This window comes from Rhizomucor pusillus (assembly GCF_041956525.1).
Source record: "Rhizomucor pusillus strain CBS 183.67 unplaced genomic scaffold VTP01scaffold_10, whole genome shotgun sequence".
Classification (NCBI taxonomy): domain Eukaryota; kingdom Fungi; phylum Mucoromycota; class Mucoromycetes; order Mucorales; family Lichtheimiaceae; genus Rhizomucor; species Rhizomucor pusillus.
In genome coordinates this window covers 192739-214101 of record NW_027192152.1, presented here as the reverse complement: position 1 = coordinate 214101, position 21363 = coordinate 192739, and the positions used below count along the sequence as shown (strand labels likewise).

The following is a 21363-nucleotide window of genomic DNA, read 5'->3' as shown; positions in this document are numbered from 1 at the left end:
TCGTTGCAATGGATGCGTCGAGAGATAAAGACTATTCTGTCGAAAAACGAAACTTCATATAAAGAACTTGTACGAAGCGAATATGTTTACAAATCTTTCTTAACTTTGTTCGCCAAACAATGAGATACTCATTTGGAATCCGGAATTTCCATCTTTGGATGGCCTTGCCCTCTCAAGGCTATCGCCATGATGAGGACTTTGAATTGCCGAATTTCCTTGGTTTGCTGCCTCATTACAGCATACCCTCTCACTTGAACTACATAAAATGCCGAAAGGTAAAGTTTACAATCGATGAATAGACAGAGACGATTGAAGGAGAGAACGTGTGGATGGATCGAATATTACGATGGATGAACGCGCGAAATTATGGATGATACGACGACGACGATGTAGATCAGAGATTTAACTCATCATCGCAGTTAGCATTTCTGGCACCAAGTACCGCATGACCCTCGGTCTGCCCGTTGGCGCTGTCATGAACTGCGCTGACAACAGCGGCGCCAAGAACTTGAGCGTCATTGCTGTCCGCAACATCAAGGGTCGCTTGAACAGACTTCCCGCTGCTGGTGCTGGTGACATGGTTGTCGCCACAGTCAAGAAGGGCAAGCCCGAATTGCGAAAGAAGGGTAAATTCAACGCAAATATGCTTTTCAATACACAGAAATTTAATCGCATTTGGTTTAACATAGTCATGCCTGCCGTCATTGTTCGTCAGCGTAAGGCCTGGCGCCGCAGAGACGGTGTTTTCCTTTACTTTGAGGATAACGCTGGTGTCATTGTCAACGTAAGTGCCTCTTTCCATCTGGAATTGTATTCTTGCCGCGCAGTATGCTAATGTGTTTTTTGTTTGATTTCCAGCCCAAGGGTGAAATGAAGGGTTCTGCTATCACCGGTCCCGTTGCCAAGGAGTGCGCCGATTTGTGGCCCCGTATTGCTTCTGCGGCCGGTACCGTCGTTTAAATTCTCTTTTGAACGAATAAAAAGAACAAACAACAAAGAAAAAAGCATGGAGAAGATTGCGAACAAGTTTATTACTATGCCGAGCAGCATGCTCCTCCTTGAGATTCCTCGGTCAGTGCGCTATTCTGTGCTGGACCCAGTCGAATGCCAGAAGTCTACGATCATACGAACGAAAAAAGAAAAAACAGAATGAGTACACGGCATATCTGACGCGAATAATCAAATTTCACCTCATTGTTTGCAAAGACACCGGCTTGAATCTTTTCGTAGACCTTCTCGGCCGTCTTTACAAAAGCCTCTTCAACGTTTTCCGCGGATTTGGCAGATGTCTCCATAAACAGCGGAATGTCGTTCTCTTGAGCAAACCGTTCGGCTTCTTCTCTCGTCACCTGTCGTTTGTTACGCTCCAGATCACTCTTGTTTCCGATCAGCATGATTGTTGTATTAGGATTCGCGTGCTTCCTGACGTCTTTGATCTGTGTGAGAGCAGCACTCAAATCCGGGTATGTTCTTGCTCTACAGTACCTGCTAGCCATGTGGGTATGTGGTTGAACGATTCTCGTCTGAGGGCAAGGTCAATGAGAAACGAGTTATTGCACCATAAGTTTTTGGACCTATGTACCTGGATATATCATAAACTAAAGGCAGAAAGTGGATGGCTTGGTTACATTGTGCTCTCTGGATAATGTATACTGAAGACCTTTACCTAGCAGAGCACCTGCTGCTCCTCTGTAGTAACTTTGGGTGATGCTTCTAAAGCTCTCTTGGCCAGCCTAAGCAGATGTCAGTGCTCGCGGGCAACGCATGATAGGATCTGCTGATCGATCAAAAACAAACTCTTACAGTATCCCATATCTGCAGTTTGACTTGTTTGCCGTCAACCGTTATAAACTTGGTTCCAAACTCGACACTATGTTTTATTGTCGGCGAAACTGTTGTTTTTGTCACCACATCGATGTGCCCATGAATTGTATATTACCCTATAGTCAACTCGCGGCCAGAATAAAAGCGTTTATCTGTAAACTGGAGTAGAAGACACGACTGCAATGGAAGAATATAGAGTTAAACTTGGAGACTAGTAGTAAGAAAAACCAATACAGCTGTACCTTTCCGACGCCTAAAGTCCAAGCCAAGATTATGCAGAAGCTGCTTGTGAGCAAAACCGTGCAATCGAGTATCATTTAGGATTGCATACCAGAATCTCCAACAATAATATACTTTTCTTCGAGTTAGCCAAGGTATTTGGCGGGATAATGGAGAGGCAATACCTTAATGATGTAGTTGTACGTTGACATGTTTTGGCTATTATTCAAAAGGGGATTGTAGGAAAGAGGAGAATAGAAGCTCGGACCCTTCTCCATTTTAGTTCGTCAGGTGTGACAAATCAAACAGGAGAACGACTTTTAAAGTATTGTACAAGATTTTTTAATCGTTTTTAATGTGGTAAATGATATAGCCAGGTACTCCATATACAGAAAATCCCATATCTTTGGCTATTTTTGCAAATCCTTCAGTTTCAACTTGATGTTTGTAAGGGAAAGCAGGGAAGTTTGCTCCTGCGCGGTGGACATGCGCTTTGACCAAAGTGAATGTAGCACCGACGCCGTCCAGCGGCACTCGGTAATTCAGTCCGAGATGCTTTGGCATATCAACGAGCTAGTGATTGTATCATCATCGATGTGAGCATAACTGCCGTTTACAGCAGAAGTCGATAATGCAGAATGTATTACTTACCAGGTTCCGGCCTGTTTCAAGCTCCTTGTAGCCCTCAGCCATCACAAACTCGGGATCGAACGCTTTTTGGATTTCCAGTGACTTTGAGGTTTCTTGCCAGTTATTCTTGTCGTATGGTTTGCTTTCCTTCTGGCCTTCTTTCTTGGACAAGAAGCAGTTGGGTACGACAATATCCACATCGACGCTCATGAGATCTTGGAAGATAGTAGACGGATACTCTATCACGTCGACGTCAATCCATGCGACCCAGTCAGTGTCGTCAGTCAACGCAGACGATAGCAACATGTTCCGTGATCGGGCCATGATACTTCGTCGAAAAGGCTGCATTTCGAATCGATGTCGCTCCAAGGGAGGCAACTCGAAATTGAAGTCCTTTTGGAATATGCGGATATCATGGAACGGGTTTGGCCCCTCTTGCATTTTGCGGGCATATGTTTGTAACATTTCGAGAGTATCGTCTTGAGAGTCTGATACTAAGAAAGCAATGGAAATGTCTTGATTTGGATATGTTGTCCGGTTGATAAGCTCAAAGTATCTCTCCAGATACGGTGTAGCATCCTTGAGAGGCGTCAGTATGAGGACACGCTTGTTCGAGGACTCCTTATCGAGATTGGTGAACGAGAAAGGTTGTCCACGTTGTTTCGGCAAAGATGACTCTTTCTCCTTTGGCGCTTCAACTTCCAGAGTAGCTTCCGGTTCTTGCTCGAGATATTGTTCGATGATCTTGACTGAAGGGGCCTGTTCTTGCGAGGATTGTGTTGATGACTGAGGGTAGGTGCGGAATCCGTGCGCGCATAGAGATCGTGGATGCAGGAGAGGCAGAAAGTATGCAGAATACCCCAGGCAGAACAGCAAAAGCGCGGCAATGCATAGTAGATACGGCCGTCTGCTGTTTGTTCGGTAACCTCCAAGACTAATTGCCATGCTGGTAAGAAGAGAAAGGGAAAGAACAGATACCCTGCTTTGGATATGTCTACACAGCTCAATTTATATAATCCAGCACGATGCCTGTCTGCGAAAGGAGTTTTACCGAACCATCACATGCGGAGCTAACTACGAAAGTCGATAATGTTTTGACAGCGACGATCCCGCAGTTGTCCAATGAGGAAAATTCTTGGCTTGAAAAAGGGATGTGTGGGTAGCAAACGTCGATCCTCCTTTGATATCATATTCGGAGCTTTCCGACGCACCAACGCTAAAGCTGAAATTACTCGCATAAGGGGGTTTTGACACGTTCTCAGCAAGGTCAGACGCTTTAGACCGAATATCATGCCGAGGAGGCGCCTTCTCATAGCGAAAAAAAAAAAAAAAGATGAAAGCGCCTCTAATATTGTCTTCACTTTCTTATTACTTTCGAGAATGGTCAACAATCCAGTCTGTGGTCAATGGCGAATTTTTATCAAGACCTTGCATAATCGTATTTCATATGAACAGATTCCATGTACAGTCACTTCTGAATGAAAACAAGTTTAGAATCATTGCCTTATTTGAGACCCGTGTAATGCTTCGGGTTGCCAAGAACAAACATGAGCGCAACAAGTTACGGCAAATCTTTGTTTGTGGATCTTTTGACGCTATCTAGGGCACTAATGTTAGCCTCTATCAAACTTCACTACGCAGAAAAAAAATGCTTTGATATAAGCAACATACGCTCGAAATAAAGATCTCTGAATAAAATTTGGCTTTATCTCGAGGACTGATAGGGGACCTCCCCTCAGACAAGCACAGGTATGATTGGACGTGCATTCGATGGGTGAACCTTGGCCAGTAAAGGATCAGTATATTATCGTGAGATAACGTCAGAGTTATACGGTTTCATTCGCTAACAGCTTCGCCACTGACGAATGCGAGAACTTCCTTCGAGTTAACACCGGAGCCCAGACTCACTGACCACATCGTGAATAAAATCATGGTATCGCTTCTCCTATAAGCTATATGGGCTATCGCTTTGCAAACTTTTGGGGATAACCCAATTCGTATTATTATTGTACTAAACCTTTACTGAGAGCTCATATTTGTTTTTATGCGCTTACAACCTAGTTTTCGATGCGTGTTTGGTTTCGTCTCGGAATAGGTTGGCTGCCCGCTTTTTAAGGGTTTAAGCCCGTTTTGTCCAAGCTAGCTATTGCCCACAAGGTAGTCGGCATCATTTACCATCTTTTGATAGACGTGTTGCAACGCTCCAAATAATTTAATTAATTGGTACCCTCCACAATCTCTAGCTTTCAAGTGCTAAAATATGTAAAATTTAAGAAGTTATGAATTTTCGAAAACTAAATGGATAGTGCTCCAGGTTTTTGCAGACTTGTCTCGTTCCAGATCATATCTGCATGCATGTATCATTCTGACAACAAACTTATTATCAGAAGAAGCCAGAATAGTGACCAAATTCTGGATGATCAGATAACTTGACTTTTATGCACTATATTGGTTTTGCAAAAGATGTAATGTGGAGGTCAAAGCATCGTGGAAGAGTCTTCCATGTGATAGCAATTTTGTTGATACGTTTACCAAAGAAAGTAGCTCGAAACATCAGTACGCGTACTAAAAAAAGACATGCCAATGCCGCCGCCAGTTACCTGATCTACCCATTTGCATGCGCGCGGGCGCATGGTCCTTTGCATTAGCAAGTTATAGTATAGAAGGTGTAAAGTGCTTTTTGCATACAATCCCCAGTTTCCATCCCTCTTTCCAGGTACACAGTCAATAAAGATGTGTACACGTCTTTTGACTTTTAACTCGCAATGAAGTAGATTTCTTTGGCGAAATGTTGCATGAAAAAAGGTACAACTTCAGGCGTTCTACTACAGATAAGATGGTAGTACGAAATGCGGACTTGAAGGCATGAGGGCCCGTACCCAGATCAAGGATTAAACAACTCAGACCGATCTGTCACAGATTATCCAATGGCATGAACATCGCGGTTTCTTCTGGGGAATATGGGCAGCTTTGGACTTGACCCGTGTTATGTTGACGTTGTCCGCCTTTTGAATTGATTGTCGCAACCTGTGGAAGGTTTCCGTTGCTTTTCAGAATACGGTTTCGGTTTCCGCATTTCTACGAATTTAGCTAGTGGTATTAGTTGCCTTCATCCTCCCTTGCGATGTACACATATAAGTACCGACAAGTATTCCGGCAGCTCACGCATTAAACGGTATGACTGGAGCTAGACACTTATAATCAAATTGTACAGGTATCAGTATCTTATCGAGGGACGGTGTGCGATATATACATACTCATGGAGATTTAAGCAAACAGCCTTCTTCTCCCTTCCTCTTTCCAATAGACGGTGTTCCTGCTATGCTTACAGAATTCGGCTCCAGAGCTATTTATACTGAATGTAAAGTATTACTAGCATATGTTCATTCAGGATACAATGCTATGCTCTAAAGGAATCGCATTGTCTTACACTCCAGATTCACAACTGACTACAAATCGATTACTAAAGGATATCTATTCATTAATGGACAGTGAACGAACCTATGATCTAGAATAGACTCACGTCTATGTTACGTGAAACGTCTTGTACAGACCGTAGTTTAAAAATCATACGCTTCATTTGCTTATAGAATCCAAGACGATAGGTGCTTACGCATAGCTTTTGACATTTGTGTAATCGAAGAAGCATCGTTGTGAACCCAAGAGTCTGCATACGAACACACTGCGAGTTATGGTTCGTCTCAGAATTCCATCTGAAAAGTTTGAAAGTTTTGGGACACAACAAATATTTTGTCGATGACTTCCTCGGAAGAGAGTCTACCCAATTCTCCAAGACTTGCCTAAATGCTTCGGGCCGCTATTTAGATGTTAGTGAGAGAACTTGACCGAGTATTGGACTATGTGCGACTACCTGAATAAGTAAGGAGTCATCCTGAGTACACCGACTTGATGGTAATTACCGCGACTTTGTTTTTTCCGATTGAACTCAAGTAAAGCAGCAAGCCCAAGCGGGGTGTCTGAGGAGCGAACGGGCCCTTCAGGAACTTTGCATTCTATACATGTTCCTCTGCAATGCGAGACTTTATTTTTAGACTCTTCTGACGCAGCAAAGTCGAAATATTTTTGAACTCGCGTGTAAAGAGCGTTTGTCATCCATCATCAAAATCCTTTGTTGACAACAACCCCATCGCTCTCGATCTGACGTACAACAACAATAAGCTTAAAGTGCGGTGCTCAAAAAGTTTTCAACGCAAACAAAAAACGTTCCGCCAGTTTCTGCGAATGCCACCCCACGAGGTGAAAATGCGGTGATGCCTAAACATGGACATCCTCTCAGACTCAGCGTGAAACTTAAGTTTTCCGTCAAAAGTATCATTCGTTCCGGGATTTTCCGTCCAAGTGGTTGAAGTAAACTTGTATGTAACAAAGTTACAAGTAGCCTTGAGTATAAGCCCGGTATCTCGACAATGCGTGCTTACTACAGAGGGCAAAGTACTACTGATGTGTTGACAAGTGTCCGATCATGCCATTGGCTACGTGGGGAAACACGCCACTGGAAGGTAGGTCATTGGAATCCCCGAAAGTCCCGATCACTCGTTATGCCACATGGTATCAAGCCAGGAACCTTTTTGCCGGATACTTTTTATTTTTCTATTTCCATTTTTCTCTCTTGAACATTTGTCTAGCCGGCCATGCAATGGAACCTGTCAACCGTCCTTGCAAACCCAAGACTGCTCCAGGCCTTTGAAGTCTTTCTTAGAACGGAAAATGACAAGCAGTCCATTCGACGTTTGATTTTCATCGAAGCTCTAACTCAGTTGCGCCACGAGACAGAGTCTTCAAATATAGAGAAAGGACTACATAGGTAAGAACAAATTCAAACGGAAAACTCATGACTTGCATGCTAAATTTTTGGCATTGTTTGTAGAATATACAACACTTTTATGGCAAATGATGCCAATCTCGAACTTGACGGCATCTCTACAAAAGATGAAGTGAAAGCTGAAATAGACCACTTGCACTGGGCTATCGTCGACCAAAGCGACGTTGAACGAATACTCGAAGATACGGAGAAGCAAGTCCATTCGGACCTCGTAAGTTATTGTTACATAGAAGTTTCCTATGATCCGGGTGCTCATTTTTCCTCAATCGTCCAGTCTGAAAAGCTGAACCAGTTTTTCCAATCGACGCACGCTGAAGTGAAATACGGCCCAGAAACGCAGCAACCATCTCCAGGTAAACATTGGCATATTCCCCAAATTTTAGTCGCCGTTGAAACTTAACGTTGGACCCTGAATAGATAAAGTTCGTGTGGTCATTGTCGGCGGCGGATTTACGGTAGGTGTCACGGATACGTAATCTCGATTGCTTTCACGTCGCACATGTTGACACAAGTGTTGTACAGGGTTTTACGGTCGCGGCCGTGCTGGATCCCATGCCACTTTTCCATGTGACTCTTATAGATACCAAAGGTTTGTCAATTGGGCATATCCAGCGAACATACACCGAACTGACCTTTATCTCCATTTTTAGATTCATTCGAATATACCCCAGGCATTATCAAACGAATGGTCAGCCCTGAAGAAAGCACATCCATGCGTGTCAGCCACAGCTCTTACCTTCGAAACGGCAAAGTCATCATCGGTTACGCTGAAGAGATCTTACAAGGCGCCAAGGCCGTAAGAGTCAATAACCATGAAATCGTAAGCCTATCACGTAGCTTTAAATAGCAGTAATTCCCCGCTTAATTAGCCCCTTACATGTGGTTCATTAGGTGCCATTTGATTATCTAGTAATAGCAACCGGCAGCGCATACGCATCACAGCTCAAATCCACTGACATTTCATCGCCGTATCGCTTAGCAGGCTTGAATCAGGTCTCCTTAGAACTAATGAAAGCTCAAAAGATATTGATAATCGGTGAGTATACAGCTGGTCTATCTATGAATTCCAAAACTGACATTTTTGTCACGTAGGCGGTGGTCTCGTTGGATGCGAACTAGCCAGCGAAATTGCTTTACGATATCCAGAAAAGCATATAACAATGGTTGAATCACATTCAAGTGTTATTCGCCGCAGCGACGCTGAGCAGCAGGAACGAGCCAAAAAGTATTTGCAAGATCTCGGCATCGAGCTAATATTTAACGAACGCATCATCGATCTGAACAACTTCAATAATAATCGGAGCAAAACTTACATCGGATCCAGCGGCACTGTTTACTCTGGATACGACAAGGTTTTTACGGCCACAGGCACCCGCCCTAACATTGGCTTGATCAGGGACAGCACCCTCCACGAGCCTCTGCTGGATTCTTGTCTCGATGACTGGGGCCGTATTCGTGTACGACCTACATTGCAGCTGGACAATCCAAGATACAATCACATCTTTGCCGGAGGAGACGCTACAAACGTTGTCGAAGAGAAGACAGGCTACGCAGCTACATTGGCTGGCGTATGCATTGCCAGAAATATATGTCGAATAGTCAAAGGCAAAGAACCACTTCGACAAGGCGAAAAGGGCACAATGCCCGCTCCAGATCAAGCATTGCATGGTATCAGCTCCCAAGGTGGCATCGGAAAACGTGAGTGAAATGCATAAAGTCAAATAACCGCAGAATAGTTTTGCTGACCATGGTCATATCATTTAGAAAAACTGAATGCAATCAAAAAGAAGTTTGCCTTTTTAAATCCAACCTGGGCGGCACTCAAGTATTTTGACGAGCAACAGTACTTGCGTATGGTTCAAGGAGAAGCTATGGCATCTTCTCGTGTCTTTGGAAGATTGCCACGGAAACTATCATCCCGAAAGAGTTTCAGCGTCGATCGTCCTGGCATGAAACCTTCCATCTCCTGGCCCTCTGACGACACGTCAAGCTTCAGCAGCAGCAGCGAGAACTCCCTGCAGTCACTGGAGGAGATCCTCAACCGCCATTTAGGTTTGGACGTTAATCTCTACCACAAAAAGTCCAACACCGCCCTGTAAACTATGCTCATATTAGAATTCTACATATGCATCCCATCACCATTTCCTTTCATTTTCATTGTATGTTATAGAACTGCTCATTCTTTTTTTGGAAAACGAGAAAAAGTTTACATCATGTATCTAACTATCTAATCAACAACAAGGCTGAAAAAGGATACATGAAGATATATAGACCTAAAAAGCAGAGAATAAATATAGAGTAAAATTAAAGCGCGCAGCGATATGCATATATGCAAATAATAAATGCATCGTGGATGCAATTGTTACAAAGATATTTTATGGCTTGAGCTTGTTGTTGGCAACGATTATCGTCGATCGACGATCTTGTATGGCGAGGTACAATTTTTTTAACTGCTCCATCACCATAAACGTTATTATGGTTTGTGGACCCAGTCTTACAAATGCCGGTATCCAACCTCTGAAGAAGGAGCCCACCCCTTCGAACTTGTACATATGCCACATCGCAGCAACTGATGAAAGTCCACGCTCACTCAAGGACATTATTCGCGTCTTGACAACATCTACTGGGGAGCAAACTGTCGTTGCTACCAAGCCCTTATTATTTCAATCAGTTAGCTGTACTTATTCTGAGTTTACCAGGCTTATCGACTAGAAGCGAGCTTACCGCGAGCATACTGGATGTAAAATGAAGAACAAGACCTTCGCTTATCAGTTGGTATCTCAGGATCCCGTCCTTGAATACATCATAAGAAACGCATTGCGACGAGGTGACCAAAACTGCCCTGTTAATGTTGGGCCCAAGTCCTCGAAAGAGCGAAGATATTCCTTCCTCTCTGCACATTCGAATTAAACCATCCACTGCGTGTTTGTAGTTTCGACGTTGATTCGGCAGCAGCTGTCCATCGTTCTGCATACGTACATTTATGATATCCCCCGGATTGCCGCAAGCACCACCCAACGCACCGGCTACACTTGAACAGAATAATAACTGCCAGACATTTTTAGGCTCTGTCAAAGCAAAGTATACACAAATACTTAGTTTAGATTTAAAATCATATACGGACCATCGTGCACGTGATACTCACGTTTGGACTCTGTGGAAAAGTATTGCTTCAGTTTATCGTAGACACCAAATCGCACCGTCGAATATGTCGCCTGTCTAAGGAGGCCGGCAGATAATCCAGCATAAAGACATAGTATGCCTTCGTTTCGTGCAATGTGGGCCATAGTGGAAACCATGCCTGCTCTGGCACCACCATTGCTGCTTTTCATTGTTTGAAGGCGCACCTTGATCAAATCCAGAGGATGGACAATCGTTGTCGCTACGCACGAAGATGCACCACCAAGGTAAAACGGGGTTTCTCGATTGCTCATTGATCAAGGAATAACAGGAAGTTATAAAAAGGGAATGGAATAAGAGACTTAAAGGACGTCGTCGATTTCTTCCCTTGCATGCAGGGTGGGTGCAGCACCTAAACATGGGGGTCCATGCACCTCTGGAAAACCGAGGCCAAGCATGAATTTGGCTAATGGTCTCTTGAGACCTTGATTATTCTTTTTGTCCGGTTCCAATTTTTAGGTCTAATACGATGTCCCGAATCGTCTGCTGTCGTATGCACTGCAGATCGAAAGGAACGCCCCTGATTTCTTATTTTCTTTGTTCTTCTCCAGCATCCAGAATAGGGAGATCAGCAGATTCGCATGCCATTAATCCTTGCCACGATAACGAACATCTTCCTGGACATCACACGTCGTTCCAAGGCATCAACTTTATCGTTTGGAGATTACACGGATGCTGGTGGTCTCCAAATCATTCATGTTTACATGCTGGTCATTTGAACAAACTATCGTGCAGATAGTGTTTCCCCCTTGTATCTTTTGGTAATCATTTGTGGAAAGTCCAAGATAAAGTCTTCGGAAACGCGATAAGACTTTAAAAGTCGCTGCAGTCTTGTCCTCCTTTTCCATCAGTGGAAAACAAAAGCTTGTGGGTATATCAGTACACAAATAATGATAAAGAGCAAGCATCAGGGCTATTGGATGCGACAGAGTAAAAGTATACTCTACTAGGATGCCTTTCTTCTTCCAAATCTACAAGAGACCTTCACACGACTGATTTATCAGCATATTTTCAAACGCTGAAAATAATAAAGAATAATACATTAAATACATTCTGTATGGTATCTATGTAAGCCTCTTTGCCTCCACTCTTTTATCAGTGAAGCTCGCAGTATAGACTATGGTAAAACACTTGAAAATTTGATGAAACAGAGGGGATCTCCAGCTGCCGTCCAGCTGGCGGGGCCATGGGCGAGTTTCCAATCGTTGAAAGAAAAAATTGAGGCAAGTGTAATTTTTGTTTTCCTTGCGTTTTTTTCCCTTCTTGCAAAGATACAGAGGGTGGACTCTACTGACAGGCGAACTTGCAAGTATTGTCTCATCACAACTTTTTGAGAGAAACGGCATCATCTTGATCAAGTACCTAAAGTACCCCAGTGCACCTTAGCCGATTGGTACGTCATGAGGGAATGCGGTGAGGGTACGGGGGAAGGTGAGGGGGGAAGAGGCCGGAGGGAACTAGACTTGCTATTGATCACTGGCGATCGCGCGGGTGCGCGCAGGTCAAGCACTGGCTTGATCAACGCCGGTGACACGAGTAAGTCGTGTCTGGGTGGAAGCTTCATTACCATGGAGAGAGCGGAGCGCAGCAGGCGGATTGAACGGAAAGGGGTTGTAAGGTCAATGGCGAAAGGCTGGCTGCCGTGTTGGTGTCACAAGAGAGAAGAAGGAGGAAGAAGGTCAAGATCTAAGGTGGTAATCTCAAAGGGTGGTACGTAATCTAACTTATTGGACTCTCAGGAGGACTACCGAGCCGTACTTGCTGATCCTCGTCGGACCAGTGTCAAACATACACACCCTATTCAACAAAGAAAATTTTAACGCAGTGCGCCATCGCTCGAACTTATCATGTCGCATCCACAGGACATGTTCCAAAAGTACATGTCGTCTCCAGGGTATCAGATGACAGGTGCTGATCAACAGCAGCCGCCTCCACAGCAAATGCATCCGAACCTTGGAAGCATGCCCCCAAATGTCGGATTCCCGCCTGTGGAATCTGGATATCCCGTTCAAATGTACCCACCTCAGTATCAACATCATCCACAGCAGCCTCAAGCACAGCACCACCGTCCGCCGCCACCCATGAACTTCTCCCCTCAGGGCATGGGCTTCATCCCTAACCAGAATATGCCATTTTCACCAGGACCGATGCCTTATCGACCTCCACATCCGCAGCAACCGCATGGCATGATGAATCCGAATGCAGGCACTGCTCATCCAAACATGATGTTTTCTGCTCCAATGATGCCGCACCAGCCACATCAAGCAATGCGCCCCATGCCCAACACTCAATTCATCAACGCCTTTCCTCGCCCGAACAACGGCTTCCCGATGCCACAGCACCAAGCTGCTATGGCCATGAATCCCTACCAAGCTCGCGGTCCACCATTCCAGCAACATCGGCAGTTTATTCAAGCCCAGCCATCTCCGCAACAACCACCAGTCCAAGCAGCACCTCCTCCAAGGCCAAAGCGTCCGACTCGTAACGCTAAAAAGAGGGTTACTTATGATGAATCTTCCGATGAGGACGACGATGATCTTGTAAGTTGGGGGATCTTTCTGATTTTATCAGGTTTTTCGAACGATTCTTATTGGTTTCTCAGGGTTTCTTGTCGGAGGAATCGGAACAAGAGGAGAGCGAATTTGAAGATAGCGATGGTGGCTACAAACCAAAGAAGAACAAAAAGTCTCAGCCGTCGGGAGGTGCCATCGAACCGGACGAATCAGTCGTCATCCCAATTGGAACGAAGGTAAGCAACCAAGTTAATAGCCTTGCAAAGATAAGCATGCTTACAAAATGGTTAGGTGTTTGAAAGGATTTTGGATTACAGGAAGAACGAAGAAACAGGGGAGAATGAATTGTTAGTAAAGTACAAGGTACATATATCAGGGTACATGACACTCTTATGCAATGCGTTAATATTTGAAATTTTTTATTTACAGAATATGAGTTTCCACCACGTTGAATGGGTGCCTATGGAGCAAATCGAAGGTGAACATCTCGGCAAACATCGTGTCAAGAAGTTTTTGCAGAAATGGAATGCAGAAGGCCAACGAGGTGAAGATTTCCGTGAACATCTAAAGGTAAATCTGTTTTCTTCTATTTAATGCACAGGTTCCGAAAGCTTACTAAGATTCATGCAATGCAGCCTGATCGAGTCATAGACGAAGGAGAACTTACAGATCCAATGTCTGGCGAGAATAAGGTCTACTTCCTCGTCAAATGGAATGGCCTATTTTACGATGCCAGTACCTGGGAGACAGAAGAGGATTTACGAAAAATTGATGCTTCAAAGATCGACGAGTTCCATAACAGGCGGCAAATTTCACAGCAGAAACTTGCTAACCCACCTCCTCGACCTATGCCCATGGTTACTCCATTTGTTCCCTACGATCGCTCCCCGACATATCGATACGGCAATGAGCTGCGCAGCTACCAATTGGAAGGTCTCAACTGGCTACGGTTCTGCTACTACAATTATCGATCTTGCATTCTGGCTGACGAAATGGGTCTTGGTAAGACCGTCCAGTCCGTTGCTCTTTTGAATGACATCTACCACAACCTCGGTATCCGCGGTCCATTTATCATTGTCGCTCCGCTGTCAACTGTGCCTCACTGGATCCGTGCTTTCGGCGCTTGGACAGACTTGAATGTCATTGATTTTCGTGGAAGCAACATGGCTCGCAGCTTAATCGTGGAAACGGAATTCTACTACAAGGATATGCAAGGAAATACGATTCCTAATCGTTACAAATTCGATGTTCTTGTAACTACTTATGAGATGGTACGTGTATACAGTGCCCACATATAGAATCTCTCAGTTCATACGATGATTCCGCAGGCATCTGCTGGCGCGCCTATCTTGCGAGAAATTGTTTGGAAAGCTGGTGTATTCGATGAAGCACACAGATTGAAGAATAAGCAATCCAAGGTTCTGGAGATTCTCAAGACTTTTACGTTCGAGCACAAGCTGCTGTTGACAGGCACTCCGTTGCAAAATAACCTTGATGAATTGTTCAGCTTGCTTAACTTTATGCAACCCGAAGTATTCCAGTAAGTCAATATTGGAACGTCCAGCAGGAGTCAGGAGGACTGACTTGCAATACTTGTTTCAGTGATGAGAGATTATTCTTTGCGGAATACGGCTCGCTTCAGTCTGCTGCGCAGGTCGAACGGTTGCAAGCATTGCTGAAACCGATTATGCTCCGTCGATTCAAGGAAGATGTTGAAAAAACTATACCTGTCAAGGAGGAAACTGTCATCGAAGTAGAATTGACGAACCCTCAAAAGAAATGGTACCGTGCTATTCTTGAAAAGAACTTTAGTTTCCTCAAGAAAGGTGCAAAGAGTAAGTGGGACCAAGTATAGTATTAGCTATTTTCAGTAACTGATTGGGAGTTTGCAGCCAATAAGGAAATGCCTCATCTGCGAAACATTATGATGCAGCTGCGTAAATGCTGTATCCATCCTTATCTACTTGAAGGTGCAGAGGAGATGATATTATCGGAATATAATGCAAAGCATCCCAAAGAGCAATTCAACTGTCTCGTCCAATCATCTGGTAAACTTGTCTTGATTGACAAGCTCTTGAAAAAGTTGATTACTGGCAATCACAAAGTCTTGATCTTTTCACAATTTACGAGGTAAATATAACCTTGCGATTATAGCAGAGCTAAAAAATGCTGACGAGATCGGTAAATTTAGCTGTTTGGATATTTTGGCCGATTATCTTCGCGGACGTCGATATGCATATGAGCGAATCGATGGCAGCGTTCCTGGCGATCAACGTCAAGCGGCTATTGATCGTTTCACTACTTTACCAATTGAAGAGTCATTTGTTTTCTTGTTGTGTACACGCGCTGGCGGTGTTGGCATTAACTTGACGGCAAGTATTACATAAGACAGGGAATCAAGAAATTAGCATGATGTATTAACGATATGTGCAACAGGCTGCAGATACATGCATTATTTTTGACAGCGATTGGAACCCACAGAATGATCTTCAAGCACAAGCACGCTGCCACCGTATCGGTCAAACCAAACCAGTACAGATTTATCGACTGATTTGCCGTAACACCTACGAGAAGGATATGTTTGATCGTGCTGGCATCAAGCTCGGTTTGGATAAAGCCGTCATGCAAAGATCTGGCCCGACGATCCACGATGAATCTGGAAGCAAGAATGAATTGACAAAGAAGGAAATTGAAGATCTTCTCAAAAAGGGTGCATACGGTGCTATGCTAGATGACGAAGCCAGCACAAAGTTCTGCGAAGAAGACATTGATCAGATTCTGGAGCGCCGTACTACAGTCATCCGTCACGAAGGAAATGAGAAAGGGTCGGTCTTCTCCAAGGCGACTTTCTCTGCAACCGAGGATAGCTTGGGTGTCGAGATTGACGATCCAGACTTTTGGGAAAAATGGGCCGCAAAAGCCAACATCGAAGCCGTTGACGAGGTTGAGGATAACAACCTTATAGTTTATGAACCTCGCAGACGTCGTGCTGTGCAACGTTTCGGAAGCCGTCCTGCAGATGGTTCTTACTCTGATAACGATAATGCAGATGACTCTGATGCATACGAAGAAGAGCATGAGCGAAGCAGAAAACGCGACCAGATGCGCCCATGGAGTCTGTCCGAAAAGACCAAGTACGAACGCAAATTGATGATATATGGTTACGGTCGATGGGATTTGATGAAGCCGCACTTCCCTCGTCGAAGCGAAAAGGATCTCAAGGCTGTCACGCGTGCTCTAATGCGCAAAGTTCTTCCGACTATTGAACGCAATAACGACGAAGACCGCAAGTTGATTGATGATATCGAGCATATTCTGGAAGCTGATTGTCGCGATGAGGTCAGAACTGATCGTACCGTGCCCTACTCTGGCGCTACCAAGAAGCAGACAACGGAATTCAGATCGTTCCTCATTGAAGCTCCTCCTGACTATGTCGAACATATTGAACGCAAGGGTAAGAAACTGTAAGCAATTGACAAAATAAGCATTTATTCATCAAAATTCTTCAATTAGGACGCAACTTTTTGTTGCGTATCCAAATGTTATACCTGATCCGTGACAAAATCGTTCCGAAAAAATGGGAAGAAGCTAAGAAACTGTCGATTCCCAAGGTCACTGGTAAGGATCATTTTTGAGCACTTGATCCGGTCGTGCAACTTATACTAATGGTTATCGCGTAAAGGTGCTTCGCCTGCACCGTGGTGGGGAGACAGTGAAGATCGCGACCTTCTGCTAGGTATCTGTAAGCATGGCTATCAGCAGTATCTAGCAATGCGCAACGATCCGGAATTCTGCTTTTATGGCAGGAAATATGATGACTCTCGTGCCGGCTCACTGGAAGATGAAGATTCTGCACCTGTAACCAATGGCAAGGAGGACGAAGATGAAGCTTCGGAGGCTGAAGATGGAGGAAAGCAAAATGAAGATGGTGATGATGAACAACAGGTAATTTGGAAAATCAAATCCAAATTATGCATAGGGCTGGAGATACTCAATGCATTCTTTTTCTTTTAGGTTTACGTCTGGCCATCTAAAGCTGATATTGGCATGCGTCTGCGCAGAATAATTGCTGCTTTCCTTCGTGAACAGGCAAATGATGCCAGAAAACGCAAGATCCAGGAAAAGGAGCAGAAGAAGGAGCAGACTCGAAAGAGCAGAGCTCGCGAGCGAGAAACTCGGCAAGCGCAGAGACAACGTGCAAAGCAGCAAGAAGCATCCAACAGATGGTCCAAGAAGCATAAGGCTGACTTTTTGCGCACCATCTTATCATTTGGCGTCGAAACACATCCTGACGAACCAGAAATTCAATGGACTCGCTTCAAGGAAATTGCTGGCTTGGAGAAGAAGACGGATGAATCGCTTGACTTGTATTACAACAAGTTTGTAGTTTCCTGCGAAGAAATTATGAAGCTTCATCAGCAAGAACAGGCTGAACAAGCTGCTAACCCTCAGGCCAATGTATCCATGAATCAGGAAGGTTCCAATGAGACTTCGCCGGCGTCGTCTCAGGTTCCGACAGGACAAGGTCAGGAGGGAGAAAGTCGTGATTCCAGCACAGAGCCACAAGCTACGCAGGCCAGCCAGGAAGAACAAGGAATTGGCTCCAATGCGGATCGTGAGGATTTGGATACCGATTTGGTACCGTACGATAAAGCTCGACGTGCTCTGAAGCGTATCGAACAGATGAAAACGATTCGTGAACAAGTCATGGTACACCCAGAACTCGACAAGCTGTTGCTCAACGCTCGCAAGACTTCTGGACTGCCATCGTAAGTTAAAAACATGGTATTAAATATGCATATAACTAACGCTGATATATCTCTAGATGGTGGGAAGTGCCTACACATGACAAGGGACTTTTAGTTGGAATTTGCAAGCACGGTGTCGGACGTCACGACCTGATCCTCAATGATCCTGAGCTTCCTTTCCTTGCTGTCAAGCAGAAACTACTCGAAGAAGAGGATATTCCTGATCCTGAAGGCGAAGGACAGAGCACGGTACTCGAAAAATTGGCATGGCCAAAGGATCTAGTAATAGCCAGACGCATCGATGCTTTGCGAGATCTGGTACTGCATCCTAAACCTCCATCAAAACGATCGGCTGCCAGTAGAAAGCGAAAGGCGCCAGAGTCTTCAGGAAAGGGCGCTTCGGCGGATTCATCAGCTAAGCAGTCGCAGTTCAAGCTTACGATGAAGGGACCAAAGGACGAACAAGGATACAACAGCGACAATGCAAGTGCGGCTTCGCAAATGGATGCTGATTACTCTGACGACGGTGAAGACACCGATACTATGCTCGAAGAGGCTTCCCAGCGTGTGCAAAAGCAACGAAAACTGACGCATGAAGATGAAGATCAGAAACCACAACAGCAGCCGGAGCAAGAGGTGGAGAAGCCATCGGAGCAGCAGCAATTATCAAGCGGCTCGGATGCCTTATCTGCAGCTGTTGTGCCTAGTGTGAAAACTGAGCCTCAGCAGCAAGAAGTATCGATAAAGTCTGAACCATCACAATCTCTGCCTCAGGTTGAAGCACAGCAGCAACAACAACAGCAATCCATTCCTGAAACTAGTGATCAAAGTGCGCCAATGGACACACGGGAATACTAAATTGCAAGCTTTGTATCATAGAAACTCTCCATTTTCGCCATATTTGCTCTTTTCCACCATATTATATGCATGATAGCTAGCTATCTGAATTGCTATTTGTGTTTTTCCTTTTTTGCAACCAGTAAAGACAGAAAATTGAAAGATTTACATATCCCTTTGCTTGATCTCTCTCATCGTCATTGGTGAGGAACCTGGAATCGGGGTATCCAGACATCGACATCAAACGTTTTACGGTAGTCATGTAAAATAAAATGAACATTAGGCTATACGTACAAGATGATGATCCAAAAAAGAATAATAGGAAGTTGCATACAAACTTGACAAACCGGGAAAAATACCAAACTTAAAAGTTTTGCGGACCTTCCAAAGGACACGTCAAAAACCATACTATGCTCCGTTCCAGCTTGTTTGTCGATAGTTTCAATGAACACCGACATTACACCCAACAACCCACCATTCCCTGCTTTTCGAGCTACTGAAACTGGTAGCTTTGCTTGGGACAGCACAGTCAGACGCTGGCCTATTATCTTGGACAGCGCCATCAAGGATGTCCAGCAAACAGTAGATGAATCCAACGACGAAGCTTTCCGAAAGGAAGGCAACGTTATTCTCGACGGTATCAAAAGTTTGAAAGCAGAGCTCGCTGCCGATAAGCCTTTGAGGCAAGTTTGAAAGAAGAAGAAGAAGATCTTATTGCAGCGATGGATATATGTATGAGGGCTGACATGTCAAATGTGGATAGACTTTTGAACGACAACGAGCCGGATACCGAAGAATGGAATGAGCATATAAAGACGTACTTTGACGGTGCAACGTGGTTCAACGGCGCATGGCTTTTCAACGAATGCTATTTGTATCGTCGCTTGCGCGAGCTCTTCAGTAACAGTAAGCTCTGGAAAACATACGATCCTTTTTTGCGGCAAAAGATAGAAACGTTCCGCGGTTCCCAGGCATCTGTGTTTGATCTCGCCTCGAAGATGCCGGAAATGATCAAGCCTATGCCCGAGGACAAGCACGAGATAATCTACAACGAGCTTATCCAAGTGTGCTTGTGGGGTAACGCCACTGACCTCTCGTTGCTGACAAACATGACCGAAGAGGATATCAAACGATTGCAAGCAATTGAAAAGGACAAGCTTGCTGAGCAAAAACAACGCATCATTGTGGATAAGATTGATGAACTGTGGCGCAAGGTTGAATCACTAAAGCAAAGCCGCGTCGACTTTGTTCTGGACAACTCTGGTTTCGAAGTGTTTGTCGATTTAGTTCTTACTGACTGGCTGATACAATGTGGCAAGGCAGAGAAGGTTGTCTTCAACTGCAAGACGATTCCATGGTTTGTCTCGGACGTGATGCCTGGCGATGTTCCTATTATTTTCGAGTGCTGCTTGGATCGCAACTTTTTCGGCAAGCAGCATACCGAAGAAGAATATCAAGCTTTAGAGACAATGGTGAAGAGATGGCAAAAATATGTACAAGACGGCAAGCTTGTCATCCAATCTCACAAATTCTGGTGCTATGGCTTGTCGTACTGGTATCTCAAATCTACTGCACCCGATCTATACGAAGACCTTTCCAAATCAGATTTGATCATCTTCAAGGGCGATTTGAACTTTAGAAAGCTTGTCTTCTGCTGCGATTGGCCAGTTACAACACCCTTCAAAGAAGCCATCGGTCCTGATATGAGCAAGCTCACTGCCATCACATCTTTGCGAACAAACAAGGCTGACACCGTGGTTGGTTTAGCGCCAGGTGTCAAGGAAGAACTCGAAAAGACCGTGACTCCCCTTGAATGGAGATGTAGCGGCAAGTACGCGGTTGTGCAATATCACGATGGATAATAGATATCGAGAATAGAACAGAATAGAATAGAAAAGGTTCGAAACAGTACAACATTTTATTTGGAACTTAAGTTGATAAAGTTTACTACGTTGGGACAAAGCGGACGTTTGTATTCAAAGAGAATCCCAAACTTCTTCCGCAGTTAAACCCGTAACATGAACAGGATTCGGCTACCGCGCAGTCATACGATTCTCAATTGCGCAGAAGAGCACACACACAAACATACGCACAAGCCACAGTACAACACTACTCTCCCCAAGACATTCCACTTAACATCACACAACCACTACTTGCATTCAGACTAACCGCCGGCGAGGCCGTTCTCTGGCACAAGTTTGATAGTTTACATTCATTTTCATTTTTTAAAGAGAAGTTGGGTAGGGTCAAAAAATTGGTGGTAGCCTCCTTAGCGTCTCGCAGCCACGGAAATCTTTAGTAAAAGGCGAAAGATTTATCCGATCTGATTACAAGACAGAGGCACAAAGAAAAAAACCGAAGCCTCGAGACGGCCTGTATTTATAACTTTTTGCCACGTCGACGGAGTCAAAAAGCGGAGTCATTGTTGGGCGTAAAAATTTTTTTCGTTTCAGAAACGCTCCGTTCAGATACAAACATTTTATTTCCGCGATCCGGGACCCCAAGTATCCCTGCATTTCTAAAGCGATTACCAGCATTAAATTGCGAGTTTAGACAGCATATAGTTCGC

At 44.5% G+C, this 21363-nt stretch overlaps 7 protein-coding genes across 7 annotated transcripts; 4 read left to right on the top strand and 3 right to left on the bottom strand.

Moving 5' to 3' along the window:
• Positions 1-265: 265 nt before the first annotated feature.
• On the top strand, positions 266-960 carry VTP01DRAFT_1058 (60S ribosomal protein uL14; the record flags this gene model as incomplete). Its single annotated transcript, XM_069378957.1, has 4 exons — positions 266-275; positions 420-626; positions 690-784; positions 859-960. The coding sequence occupies 4 exons, from the start codon at positions 266-268 to the stop codon at positions 958-960; spliced, it is 414 nt and encodes a 137-aa protein (XP_069238466.1).
• A 74-nt stretch (positions 961-1034) lies between these two features.
• Positions 1035-2255, bottom strand: VTP01DRAFT_1057 (uncharacterized protein; the record flags this gene model as incomplete). The annotated part of the gene is made up of 10 exons (XM_069378946.1): positions 1035-1115; positions 1191-1429; positions 1486-1523; positions 1583-1598; positions 1667-1733; positions 1804-1870; positions 1940-2001; positions 2067-2077; positions 2156-2177; positions 2229-2255. 10 exons carry the CDS (start codon positions 2253-2255, stop codon positions 1035-1037), a joined length of 630 nt encoding a protein of 209 aa, XP_069238465.1.
• Positions 2256-2385: 130 nt separating this feature from the next.
• On the bottom strand, positions 2386-3618 carry VTP01DRAFT_1056 (uncharacterized protein; the record flags this gene model as incomplete). The annotated part of the gene is made up of 2 exons (XM_069378935.1): positions 2386-2616; positions 2695-3618. The coding sequence occupies 2 exons, from the start codon at positions 3616-3618 to the stop codon at positions 2386-2388; spliced, it is 1155 nt and encodes a 384-aa protein (XP_069238464.1).
• Positions 3619-7325: 3707 nt separating this feature from the next.
• Positions 7326-9615, top strand: VTP01DRAFT_1055 (uncharacterized protein; the record flags this gene model as incomplete). The annotated part of the gene is made up of 9 exons (XM_069378924.1): positions 7326-7498; positions 7562-7727; positions 7791-7869; positions 7934-7971; positions 8039-8105; positions 8167-8336; positions 8408-8552; positions 8609-9214; positions 9281-9615. 9 exons carry the CDS (start codon positions 7326-7328, stop codon positions 9613-9615), a joined length of 1779 nt encoding a protein of 592 aa, XP_069238463.1.
• A 276-nt stretch (positions 9616-9891) lies between these two features.
• Positions 9892-10950, bottom strand: VTP01DRAFT_1054 (uncharacterized protein; the record flags this gene model as incomplete). The annotated part of the gene is made up of 3 exons (XM_069378913.1): positions 9892-10160; positions 10213-10584; positions 10662-10950. The coding sequence occupies 3 exons, from the start codon at positions 10948-10950 to the stop codon at positions 9892-9894; spliced, it is 930 nt and encodes a 309-aa protein (XP_069238462.1).
• A 327-nt stretch (positions 10951-11277) lies between these two features.
• VTP01DRAFT_1053 (uncharacterized protein) lies at positions 11278-18815 on the top strand (the record flags this gene model as incomplete). The annotated part of the gene is made up of 17 exons (XM_069378902.1): positions 11278-11394; positions 12034-12089; positions 12436-12477; positions 12522-13236; positions 13299-13445; positions 13501-13572; positions 13639-13779; positions 13845-14480; positions 14538-14749; positions 14812-15044; positions 15102-15339; positions 15401-15581; positions 15646-16663; positions 16723-16827; positions 16892-17154; positions 17224-17978; positions 18035-18815. The coding sequence occupies 17 exons, from the start codon at positions 11278-11280 to the stop codon at positions 18813-18815; spliced, it is 5712 nt and encodes a 1903-aa protein (XP_069238461.1).
• A 423-nt stretch (positions 18816-19238) lies between these two features.
• VTP01DRAFT_1052 (uncharacterized protein) lies at positions 19239-20656 on the top strand (the record flags this gene model as incomplete). Its single annotated transcript, XM_069378891.1, has 2 exons — positions 19239-19477; positions 19558-20656. The coding sequence occupies 2 exons, from the start codon at positions 19239-19241 to the stop codon at positions 20654-20656; spliced, it is 1338 nt and encodes a 445-aa protein (XP_069238460.1).
• Between the last annotated feature and the right edge of the window lie 707 nt (positions 20657-21363).